The sequence below is a fragment of the Heterocephalus glaber genome, unplaced genomic scaffold (genome assembly GCF_053883595.1).
Source record: "Heterocephalus glaber isolate CG9 unplaced genomic scaffold, H.glaber_assembly_v1.0 deba00001543, whole genome shotgun sequence".
Classification (NCBI taxonomy): domain Eukaryota; kingdom Metazoa; phylum Chordata; class Mammalia; order Rodentia; family Bathyergidae; genus Heterocephalus; species Heterocephalus glaber.
Window position 1 is genome coordinate 6,878,822 of NW_028258336.1, and position 13,070 is coordinate 6,891,891.

Here is a 13,070-nt window from a genome sequence, read left to right on the forward strand (position 1 = left end):
AAGCCCCCAGCTTATCGCACCTTTTATTCAGTACTCGGTACATCAGGAGAAACAGATGTAACAGATGACTTGCAGAGAGTTCAATACATCCGCGTAAACAAGATGGTAACAGTCCAAGAACAATGAGGAACTAAGTAGATGTTTGTTCCTCCCACGATGTTTTCAGTTCCCAGGATGTTTCTTGTCCTGGAGAATCACAGACAGCATCACCGGATCATTGAAGTCTCAGTTGTGACTAGAGGCCAAAATGGAGTTATGTCTCAGAATTCCATACCTGGGCTGTAGGCAGGAGAACTAGGCTAACCAAATGATTTTACCCTAAAATTATGTAGCATTGCTCCCGACAGTGGAATAAAAACAGTAGCAAAATACAGTCTCTCCAGGACCTGGAATCAAGACACCTAGAAAACAATAACTTGGTAAAAAAGAAAGAAAAAGAAGATGGAGGAGGTGAAGGAGGATGAGGAGGAGTATAGTATAATCTACAGGAATTGGGAAGGAGCTTAAAGGAAAACTAGAAACTAAAGGGAAGTTGGAGAAAGGGAGAATAGTGTAAAGTACAAAGGACACTGAAAAGCTAACTTCAGCTTCTGGGGAGGGGGTCCTCCCTCCACTAATACACAAGGTAAGCCCAAGGTCAGCATCTCCAGGAAGAACAAACACTCACAGTATTGTAAACTGCAAAAAAAAAACAGTGTAGGGTTTTACTTGGAAATTGATTCTTTCCGCATAGCACGCTAGAGTTGAAGATGAAATCCAGGGCAGCTTCCACCATATTTGAGAATGTTGAATCAGGAGCCAATTTGGGAAGGAGTTAATTGTTTAAGACTAATCTACTGAACAACTAATTACATAACAACTTCACTTCAGAGTTTCCAAGGTCAACCTAGCACAGTGACTGGATGGCAGATGGCCACAAGAGACAGTCATAGAGAGGGAGCAGGGTAGATATAGACCTCTTGAGAAGTTTAAGCTCAGTCTTAGAAGGACATAGGGGTCCCATATTCTGAATTGAAAAGCCAAGTTGGTTGCCTGAAGCTTTTGGAGGGGGCTGGGCCTGAAAGTGTTGGTATTAAGTCCACACAGCTCCCTAAATCCAGCACAGAGCTCAGTAGTCTGTTTTCTTTCAGCATCTGCCAATGTAAGCACAGATATGCCTTGGCTCGGATGGGGTTGCCATAGCCTGGAGTAAACAAACAGAGGGCCCTCTATAGCAGGGGAGGCACTGAAAAACCCACAGGCCATTAAGGTAGGTGGAGAAAGTCATGATGTGGTGCACACAAAGGGACAAAGAAACTGGAAGCAGCTGAGTAAATATAGTCCTGAAGTGGAAACCATTGACCAATCACAACCAGCAGGAAAAGTGCCAAGATTCAGTATTCATGCACAAAAACATGAGTGTGGCAACAAAGTTGGTCTTAGTAGTGACTCACTATTCCTCCCCCATATCTGCTGGATTCTAACACTGGAGAACCTAGAAAGAAATCATTCATTTAAAAGCACTGAGGAAAGGCGGGGGCTCCTTTCTCTTTTACTGCGTTGGTTTTTTGGGGGAGGTTAGGATTTTTCCCTTTTTTGTTTTCTTATTTTCTTTTGTTCCTCTATTTAATTCTATTTTTTCTTTTCTTTTTATTGCTTGATCTTTTCTGTAACTTTTATTTAATGATATTTTCTTTTATTTCTTAATAGGATACTTTATCTCACTTTTTTTCTTGTTCTCATCTTCCTTTCCTTTATTTTTCAAATTTTACTTCTTTTATTTTCTCCTCCCCAATATTTATTAGTGTTCTAAACTTTATTAATATTTACATAGTTCTACTCTATGATATTATTATTATTATTGGATTTCTTTGTATTATTAATGGTGATATAGTCATTGCCTTTAGCAGGTACTATATGTCACTATTTGGTTTCTCTTTGTGTCTATATTTTAATTACCGGTATCTATTGTTAAGTATAGGACAGCAGTAGCTTTTAGGCTTTCATATATTATGTCAATATCCACTTTGTCTTTGACTCTATTGTTGCTGATTTTGTTGCCAATTCCAGAATGGCATAGTTGTTGCTATTAATTGGGTTTTACTGTATTCCAACATCTGGTTTGTCTTTGCGTCATCAATAATACTGTAGTTTATATCCAGAGAACTGAGTATTGGGCCAATTACACTGTACCTTTCCCCTCTCTCAATTAATGCAGATGGTTAGAGCTTAGGATAGAGCAAAAGACCTATAGTTAGCCATGCCCGGGCAGTATCCCTGAAAAACAGACACTAACAGAAGAGATCCCATACTAGCAACAAAATCTTTCCACTGTAATTGACCCATAAACCTCAGCACACACACACACACACACACACACACACACACACACACACATGAGAAAACAAGGCAACAAAATGCTTCCAAAACTCCCAACTCCTCTGAAGCTGATCCATAGAGCATTGATGGGGAGAAAATCAAAAGCCAAATAGTTGAATTATATGAAAAAGTTATGAGAAGACAAAAAAACAAATCAACAAGATGCTCAGTGGGGTCAAAAATGATGTAACTAAGAAGATAATGCAACTAATAAGCAAAATGATCACTGAGCTTATAAGACACTAAGAAAAAAGCTAGCTAACCTCAAAAAAATGATACAAAACATGAATGACCAGTTTAGCAAAGAATTAGTGTCCATGAAAAGACACCAAACAGACATCCAGGAGATTAAAAAAATCCTATTAAACTATGGGCAGCAGAAATGACCAATGTGAGGACAGGTCAAAACTAGAAGATAGAGCTACAGTACCTGGCCATATTCTCAGCGTTACCTTAAAAACAATAAGAGAACATAGAAAATTACACAAAGCTGCTAAATTACACAAAAGATTCACTGGAATTAATGAAAAATCAGGAGACAGCACAAATGACATTTTAAAAATGTGTACAGAAATAACAGCAAAAAATTTTTTCAGGTATAAGTGAGACACACAGATAAGTGAGACATACAGAAACCAGAATAGCCACAATCAGAAAAGAACTTATTCACAACACTTCATAGTTAAAATCCCAGAAATCCAACACAATGATAGAAACTTACAAGATGTTACAGAAAACAACAAATCACTATAAAGGTAAAACCATCTGTTTAATAAATTTAATTTTATTTTATCCCACTCCCCCCTCGAGCCCTCTCCCCTCCAGCTGTACAAAACTTTGTTTCCACTTTTCCCTTCTATTTCACTTTTTTTCTTGTCCTTTCCTTCAAAAAATGAAAAAAAAAAGATAAAATCATTTGAATTACAGCAGACTTCTCTACACAAACCTTAAAGTCCAGGAGAGCTTGGAGTGAAGTGTTTCAAGTTCTAAAAGAAAACAACTTCCAACCCAGACTGATATATCCTACAAAACTATCATTCAAAATTGATAGAGAAATAAGGTCTTTCCAAGACAAAGACCACTTTAATAAATTTATGACTCCAAAACCAGCACTCTAAAAAATTTTCAAGGATATCCTACAAAGAGACAATAAAATAAACAATGTCAAAAAGTCTAATGAAATAAACACTAGAGAGGGTAATTAATTAAGCAGAATGACAAAAAAGAAATCAGCAATAGGAAAATAATGCAACAACAAGAATATCTCAATACCTTTCAGTAATAACTCTCAATGTGCATGATCTCAACTCCTCAATCAAAAGAAACAGATTGGCAGATTGGATCAAAAAACAAAACTTAATGGTATGTTGTTAACAACAAACATATTTAATTCAAAAGGAAATCCATACATTAAAAATCAGAAAATGGAAAAAATAGTTCATGCAACAGGAGCCCCAAAACAAGCAGGATTAGCTATTCTGTTTTAAGAAAAGGTGGACTTTAACCCAAAAGTGATCAGAGGAGGAAAGTAAAGTCATTCTATATTGGCTAAGGAAACAATTCAACTAGAAGAGATAATAATTATACACACACACACACACACACACACACACACTGAACACTGGCACACCCAATTTCATAAAATAAACATAACTGGACATAAAACATCAAATAAATCTCAACACAATTATAATGTGAAACCTAATAACCTACTCTCACAAATCAACTTGACAAAAAAATCAACAAATAATATCAGACTTAAGCCACACCTTTGAAAAAATGGACTTAGTAGATACCTACAGGGCATTCCACCCAACAACAGAATATACATTCTTCTTGGCAGTACACAGAACTTTCTGCAAAATAGACCACATAGTGGCCCATAACACAAGTTTAAATAAGTACAAAAGAATCAAAACTCTCTCGTGCATATTATCAGAACGCAGTGCAATGAAACTAGAAATAAATTAAAAAATAAATCACAGAAATTATGCAAAACATGGACATTTTAAAATACAATCTTGAATATTTAATGAGTCACAAAAGAAATCAAAAAAGAAAGTAGACATTTCCTAAAATCAAACGATAATGTCAACACAACATACCAAACCCTATGGAACACAATGAAAGCAATCCTAAGAGGGCAGTTTATAGCTGTGAATGCTCACATCAGGATAACAGAGAGAATCCAAATAAGTATCCTAATGGTACATCTCAAAGCCCTAGAAAAGCAAGAAAAATCCAAATCCAAAGCTGCTACAAGGAAGGAAGTTATAAAGATCAGAGCAGAAATTAATGAAATTGAAACTTTAGAAATATAAATAATGAATCAAAGAGCTGGTTCTTTAAAAGAACAAACAAACTCAGCTAGTCTTACCAAAAAAGGAAAGAAAAGACCCAAATCAATGCAATTAGAAATGAGAAAGTTGAAATCACAAGAGTCAATGCTAAAATCCAGAAGATGATTAGTAACTACTTTAAAACCTCTAATTCAATAAGTTGGAGAAATCAGAAGAAATAGATTCTTAGAATACTTACGAATTACCAAAACTGAACCAAGAAAATATAAATATTCGGCATAATCCAATAACAGGCAATGAAATTGAAGCAATAATAAAAAACCTACCAACTAAGAAACAGCTGAGACCTCATGGATTTACTACTGAATTCTACAAGAACTTCAGGGAAGATCTCATATCAATACTCTTCAAACTCTTTAATGAAATTTAAAGGAAAGGAATATTCACAAAGTCATTCCTGGAAACTACAAGTGCCCTGATTTCAAAACTAGACAAGGACCCAACCAAGAAAGAGGGCTATGGGCCAATCTCTTTAATGAACATAGACACAAAATTCTTCAACAAAATACAGTAAAACCTTGGATTGTGAGTAACTTGTTCTGTGAGTGTTCTGCAAGATGAGTAAATATTGCTAATAAATTTTAACATGATAAACAAGCAATATCTTGCAATAAAAGTAGGACATAATGGAGAACATCACATGATCACAATCAGCCGGTGATTCTTCTCTCTCTCTCTCCCCCCCACCTCCCTCCCTCTCTTGCTGTGAAACTGTAGGTGATCATCTGCCGATAGCAAGAGGTTATGGAGGAGAGCTTGACTGCAGAGGAAGAAGAAAAAAACACAGAGGGCTCACTGACTTCAAAGGAGATTAGGGATTTATGTAAAATGTAGGAAACAGTGCAAAATTTTGTAGAAAAGCACCACCTTAATAAGGCTGTAGCAGTGCAAGGGATGAATCTGTTTAACGACAATCTGTCACATTTTTGCAAAATTCTCAAAAAGAAGCAAAAGCAAGTATCACTGGATAGGTTCCTTTTAAAATTGCATGAAAAGAAAAAGATTCAATTGAGAATCAGATATCAGTGATTCTGTTAGTGATACTGAAAGTCATCCCATGCAACAACCCTCCTCTCTTTTCTCCCTCACACTAGCCGTGAAGGTTTTTAAAGGTAAGTGTGGGTTAATTTGTTTGTTTTTCTTATTATTTTGTATTATATTACAGTATTATAATCATTGTTATATGACTATTTGGGATTGTGGAATGAATCATCTGAATTTCCATTATTTCTTATGGGGAAATTTTCTTTGATATATAAGTGCTTTGTATTACAAGCATGTTTCCAGAATGAATTATGGTCACAAATCAAGGTTTTACTTTACTGAAAGGGAAAGACCTCTACAGTGAGGTACAGTACTATGAAAAAGAACAAAGATGACATCAGAAAATGGGAAGATACTTCCTGTTTGCGAATAGGCAGAGCCAACATTGTCAAAATGGCCTTACTTCCAGAACTAATGTATAGATTCAATGAAACCCCAATCAAAATACCAATAGCATTCCTCACAGAACTAGAGAAAACAATCCTAAAATTTATATGCAACCAGAAGAGACTTACAATAGCAAAAGCAATCCTGGTCATCAAGAAAAAAGCAGAAGGCATCGCAATCCTGGATTTCAAATTATATTACAAAACCGCAGTGATAAAAACAGCTGGTACTGGCATAAAAACACACATGTGGATCAGTGGAACAGAGTAGAAGACTCAGAAACAACCCCAGGCACATTCATCTATTTGATCTTTGGCAAAAGAGCCTTTGTGGACTTGAGAGAATTGGCTATTTATATACATGGAGAAGTCTGAATCTAGACTCATATCTTTAACCATGTACTAAACTAAAATCAAAATGGATCAACAATCTAGATATTAAAATAGAAATAATTTGCTGGAAGATGTAAGTGAGACAATGACTTTTTGAACAGAACCCCAAGAAATAACCTCAAGAATCAATAAATGGAATTGTAACAAATTTAAAAGTTTCTGCACAGCAAAAGAAACAACCAACAGATTAAAGAGACAATCGACACAATGGAGAAAATAACTGCTAGCAAATCCTTGGAAAGAGGACTAATATCTAGAATAATGAATTCAAAAAGAATAAACCTCCTAAAATAAAAGACCCAATAAACAGGCAACTGAAATAGACACTTCTCAGCACAAGAAGTACAAATGGCTAATCAATACATGAAAAAAATGTTCAGCATCTCTGGCCATTAGAGAAATGCAAATTAAAATAACACTGGCATTCCATCTTATTCCAGAAAGAATCACTACAAACAAAAATCAAATAATAACAAATGCTGCCAGCATTTGGGGGGAGGCACTTCTATTATTGTTGATTGGAATGTAAACTAGTACAACCACTACAGAAATTCATATGGAGATTCCTCAAAAAAGTAAAGCTAGAAATTCCATTCAACCCAGCTATTCCCCTTCTAGGTATCTTCCCAAAAGAGTTAATGACATCATCTTACAATGATACGTACATACCCATGTTTATAGTTGATCTTGGAAGTGACCCATATATCCATCAACAGATGAATGGATAAAGAATGTGGTATTTATACACAATGAAGACCTACTGTCCTACAAAGAGGGATGAATTTGAGTCCTTTGTAGGAAAATGGATGTATCTTGAGGTCATAATGTTGAGTGAAGTAAATCAGCCACACAAGCTTAAATATTGCATGGTTTTTCTTATATGAGAAACCCAAAGTATTAATAAAGAGGAAAATAAGATAGATAGTAGGAAACAGGGAGATAAATTTTTTGCCTATGGAAAAGACACCAAGAGACAGAGAAAGGGTGGAAGGGGACATAAAAAGAATTAAGACATATTATGTACATGTACTAACTCCCCATGATGAATGCAATCATTATGTACTGCATATATGCATTAATAAAAAAATTTAAATGTGTAGAAAAAATAAGCAACATAGTGAATCCCTGAGTAAAATTTTTAAAACTTTAAGTGCTGAGAACACTCCCCCTCAAAAAATAATTCTAGATTTATAAACATCAAATCAAATGACTTTCTCCTAAAACTCATCTAAAAAATGGTTGTATTTTTGCCTGAATTAGAAATCAAAGCCTTTGTTTATTGGTTGATCCATTCAAATATATATTTGCTGACCCCCTGTTAAATGCCAGGCCCTTCCCTAAAGGGTCACAGTCCTGCCACGCTTGGTGGCACATGTCTGTAATCCCAGCACAGGAGGCTGAGGCAGGAGGATCGCCATGAGTTTGAAGCCAGCCTGGACTAATAGTGAGTTCAAGGCTACCCCAAACTACATAGTGAGATCCTGTCTCAAAAAAAAGAATAAAGGATCGCAGTCCAGAAGGGAAAAGAGACATAAGAACTTGCAATTTTAGTGCCACAGAAGAGGAAGTGCTGAATGCTACAAGAGTGTATGAATGGGCCCCTCTTCCATTTGGTGAGCATATGCTTCCTTCTCCTGCCTGCCTCTGTCCTTGTCCTCCTCCCTCTCCTCCCTGTGCCTCCAGTTGCTATAAACATGGGACTATGAGGACTAGGTTCTATTAGGAAAGTCATCATTCATAACCATTTACTAAAGAGAGATGGTGCTTTTTAATAAACCTCTTTATTTTTTGAGAGTCTCACTATGACATTCAGGCTGGTCTTGAACTCACTATGTAGCCCAGGCTGACCTTGAACTCATGATCCTCCTGCTTCAGCCTACCAATTACAGGCATATGCCACCAGCTATTACCAGTAAATCTTACAAGCACATGAATACCGCTTTGCTCTTTTATTTAAAAGAGATTTTTGGAAAAAACAACTGAGATTCCTGAACTCTAAGGTTACATGGAAATCCAGAAGTGACACATTCTAAGTGTGTTTCAGGCTAAAGAACAGGCTGTCAAAATGGGCCAGTGGAGTAATGTTCATGGAGGGAGTGCCATAGCAGAATCTTCTATGGAAAAACACCAGACCAGATCTACTAAGGAGTACATGCAAAACGAGCATGAGAAGACGTTCCTGGACCCTGACAGTACAAAAAGGGAAGGTAGTACAAGGATGGCTATCTTAGCCACATTATCGGGGAGTATACTTGCCCCCTCCCCTTTTAATGTACTGTCAATCATCCTCCACAAAGAAAGCAGCACTGACAGAACTCTTCTGGGAATACTGAAGTGTACCTCCTTTGATTTTCTGAAGCACTGTACCTTTCATACTATGCTGTGAAAAAGACAGGAAAACTGGATAGGATTGCACAGAAACTGAATAATGCATGTAAAGCTGTTAGTTCAGTGGCTGGCACACAGTAAACATTTAAGGAGAGGTGCTTTGGGGACCCCCACCACTCAATCCTACACCTAGAATGTAGCAACTTCCTACTTGTAACTTTCTAGAGCACAGCCTGTTTCTTGGTAGTTAATAAGTCAAGAGGAAAAATCCCTACATTTAATAAAGAGTATCTCCCAAATCAGTACAGAACATTCAGGAGGCAATACTAGGAAGCTAACACACCAGCACCCAGCCCTGTCACACATCACCAGATTGTAAAATATCTGTAATATCCTGTTGCTGCATATCTGTATAACCTCCTCGACGTTATCACATTTAGGGCAAGTTTTCAGAAAATTCAGGTAGACAAATAAAGGAAAATATGACTTTCTCTCAAGTTCAACAGTATTCTTTTATTTTACAACCCTTTGAGTCAGATAAACAAGGATCAGTATAAACAGGGGAGTATGCAGTGTAGGGGTCTGGGGGAGGTGAGTTGATAAAGCTGGTAACTCCTGCAGAGGCATCCATGACAATATGTTTGCATTCTGGATGAGGGTGCAACTGAGACTGGAATCTTCTAGGCTCAGGAATATGGAGGACAGCTGGGCTCAGACTGTAGGGCTTTAAATGGCACTGGCTCAAGTCAAGGGCCAGTATGGGAAAATGTTATACAGAAATATTCAAGAACCGAGAGAAAGAATGAAAAGTCCTCATGTTTTTCTTAAGCAGAACCATTATAACTAGTCATTTTTAAGAAATCAAGACAAGTCATAAAAATAGATACAGCCTATCAGACAAGTTGCTTTAAATTAAAACATTAAAAGCCACACTTTTTACCTAGAGCTTTCCCCCTGGGTAATTCCAACTCCCCAAGGTCTTCAAAGACCCGTTTCTTTGAAAAGATCCATTTCATTTTCTACTCCAAATCTTTGGAGTGGCTCTTCTTGGTGCAGAAAGATGAATTTAGACCATTACTGAGAGCAGCTCTAACAGGAACTCCCAGCAGGTCACTGTGTTGCCAAAAACCAAGCTCTCCTGTCCTCAGCAAACAGGATAATGGAGTTTTATCATTGTCAACCAAATGTGACGTGGATGTAAAAATCAGACTTGAAAAGTACCTTGTCTTCATTTTTTTTATTTTAGCCTTTTTGTGGATAAATTTGACATTGCTTTTATTCTAGATTTAGTTGGCCATATCTCAAGTACTGAGTTAACTCTGTATTTTGTTGTAAACACAAGTGGCTATTTCAAAAATGTTTGAAATGTATGTCCCTTTGCAATAACAGGTAGGCACACAAATGTCTGTCATAGACTTCATCCCTCAAAATCAAAAATGAGAGGGAAAATATTATAGAGAGATATTGAATAATCAAGAGAAAAAATAAAAAGTCTTTCTGTCTGTCTTAAACAGAATACTTTTAAATCAAGATAACAGCTCATAAAAACAAATACTGCTTACCATAGACATGTTACTTTAAAACACAGAAAGGCACACATTTTCACCAATTCCTTTCTACTGGGTAATTCAAGCTTCCCAAGTCTTTCTTGTAAAAAACATATTCACAATGTTTAGATATCAAGAAAACCCCTATGGGTCTGTTGATAAAAATGATTTTTTAAAAACAAACAAAAACTCTGGGTTCCTGAATGATTACATAAAACAGACTTTCCTGTGATTCAGAGTGCTGAACACTCACCTTGGACTGCTACATAGAAAAATAAATAAATAACATTAAATCTTCTTTAAAATGTTTAATTGTTGTTTTTAATTCATTAAGTTGACTGGTACATTTTAAGTATACAATATGATGACATTCATCATTGGGAATTTGTACCTGTACATGATATACTTTGGTTCTTATTTTTTCCCCATTCCCCTGCCCTCCTTTCAACTCCTCCACCCTTCCCTACTTACAAAGACTTTGTTTCCATTTTTTTCTTTTCTCATATTTTTTCCTTTCCCTTCTTTCCTTTCCCCTACCCCTTCCACTTCCCCTTCCTTTTCTCCTTTATTGTTATCTCTTTGTTCAGTCTCTATCTTACTCTCATAATCCAATCACATGATATTCAGTTCCAATTTGTTAATATGAACTAAAAATTTAATCCTATTTTTTATGACTTTCCCTCCATTTTTATAGACTCCTCACCCATTTTATTTGATATTTTTGAGGTATATGTTTTTATTGTCTTTATAATACATTAAATTTCACTTGCATATAATGATTTTCTTCATTTTCACAGTCACATGTCATCCTTTTAAGAGTAATAATGAAATTATGTGATTACTGAACAGTACAGCCGGCATAAATATATTGGGAACACACAATAACCATTGGTATATTGGTCACCCATTGCTTAATTACAAGCCACCCTTAGGACTCAGTGTTTTAAAATACCATTTTGTGAATTCATGATTCTGCATCCAGGGATTTTTCCAGGCCCCACTAACTTCTTTCAGGGCGCTCAAAGTGGCTTGGCTTTTTAGAGTTAAGTTGGTATTGGCTAAGACAAAAAGGATAACTGAGCTATCACCCAGTAGAGGCCTAGGCAGTTCAGGCTGTTCAGCCAGTGTACAAGGCTCCTTGAAGCCTGTGTTCCATATGGCACAGTGTCACTTTTGTCACACTGCTCACTGCTTTTACCAAGATTTACACTGAGAAACAAGGGCAAAAAGCCCACTTAAAAAGTTTTCAGGGAGCTCGGCGGCGGCGGCAGTGGCAGGGGCGGCAGTAGCAGCGTTCGGGTGCTGGTGCACGGGTCTGAATCGCCCAGGGAGGAGGCAGTGGAGGAAGAAGTGGCGGTGGCGGGTAGTCGTGGGGGGGGGGGGGGGGGCGGAGGAGGCGGGTACGAATCAGCTGCGGGCTGAGACTTGGCCAACATCGCGGTGCAGCGAATCAAGCGGGAGTTCAAGGAGGTGCTGAAGAGCGAGGAGAAGAGCAAAAATCAAATTAAAGTAGATCTTGTAGATGAGAATTTTACAGAATTAAGAGGAGAAATAGCAGGACCTCCAGACACACCATATGAAGGAGGAAGATATCAACTACAGATCAAAATACCAGAAAAATATCCATTTAACCCCCCTAAGATCCGGTTTATCACTAAAATATGGCACCCTAATATTGGTACCATCACAGGGGCTATTTGTTTGGATATCTTGAAAGATCAATGGGCGGCAGCAATGACTCTTCGCACGGTGTTATTGTCATTGCAAGCACTATTGGCAGCTGCAGAGCCGGATGATCCACAGGATGCAGTAGTAGCAAATCAGTACAAACAAAATCCTGAAATGTTCAAACAGACAGCTCGACTTTGGGCACACGTGTATGCCGGAGCACCAGTTTCTAGTCCAGAATACACCAAAAAAATAGAAAACCTATGTGCTATGGGCTTTGACAGGAATGCAGTAATAGTGGCCTTGTCTTCAAACTCTTGGGATGTAGAGACTGCAACAGAATTGCTGCTGAGTAACTGAGGCCTAGAAAGAGCTGCTGATAGTCAAGCTTGCCTCTTCTCCAGGAGCATCAACATCTGTTATTTTTAGGATTCTGCATAGATTTCTTTTAAACTGGCATTCTTGCCTAAGGATGTTATCTAGGCAACCACTGGAGACTGAAAAAAAAAATCCCTGCTCTGTAAATAAAGTTAATTAAACATCTGCGTAAATTTAAAAAGGGAAAATACTTTTAATTTTTTTCTTACTTAATAGTGTAAAAATTCTTTGAGCTAAGCTAAAACCATGGCAAAAACATGCTACTTTAGTGTTTAGCAGTGTTACAAGACTAGCAAGAGTTTGCTTCAGGATTTTGTTGAATAATTAAGATAATATTTTGAGTGTGTCAGGGCCATTCAAGTTGTTGGTGTTGCATCACAGCTACCTTAATTGTTTTTAGCAAGGATCCTCTGTGTCTGTGAATTTACTTGCATGCTTGTACTTGACTTCTTAGGATGGGTAGCTGAAAAGACCACCATTTTCAGTACTAGAACATTCATAAATAAGAGATTTATCCAGAAATGAAGATAGTGACCTATTCAGAGCCTTTTTGTCCCAGTTGAGAGGTTGGGGCACTGTATCTTCTTTTCCCATACCACACACAGTTA

The 13,070-nt window shown here is 37.2% G+C and overlaps 1 protein-coding gene and 1 long non-coding RNA gene across 2 annotated transcripts in view; one reads left to right on the forward strand and one right to left on the reverse strand.

Annotated features, from left to right (window-relative positions):
- LOC147824438 (uncharacterized) overlaps nucleotides 1-13,070 on the reverse strand; it is a 56,615-nt gene that overhangs the window by 30,973 nt on the left and 12,572 nt on the right. The gene's annotated exons all lie outside the window — the stretch shown is intronic.
- On the forward strand, nucleotides 11,804-12,570 carry LOC101702983 (ubiquitin-conjugating enzyme E2 K). The gene has a single exon (XM_021242948.2). It carries the CDS (start codon nucleotides 12,151-12,153, stop codon nucleotides 12,442-12,444), a length of 294 nt encoding a protein of 97 aa, XP_021098607.1. The 5' UTR covers nucleotides 11,804-12,150; the 3' UTR covers nucleotides 12,445-12,570.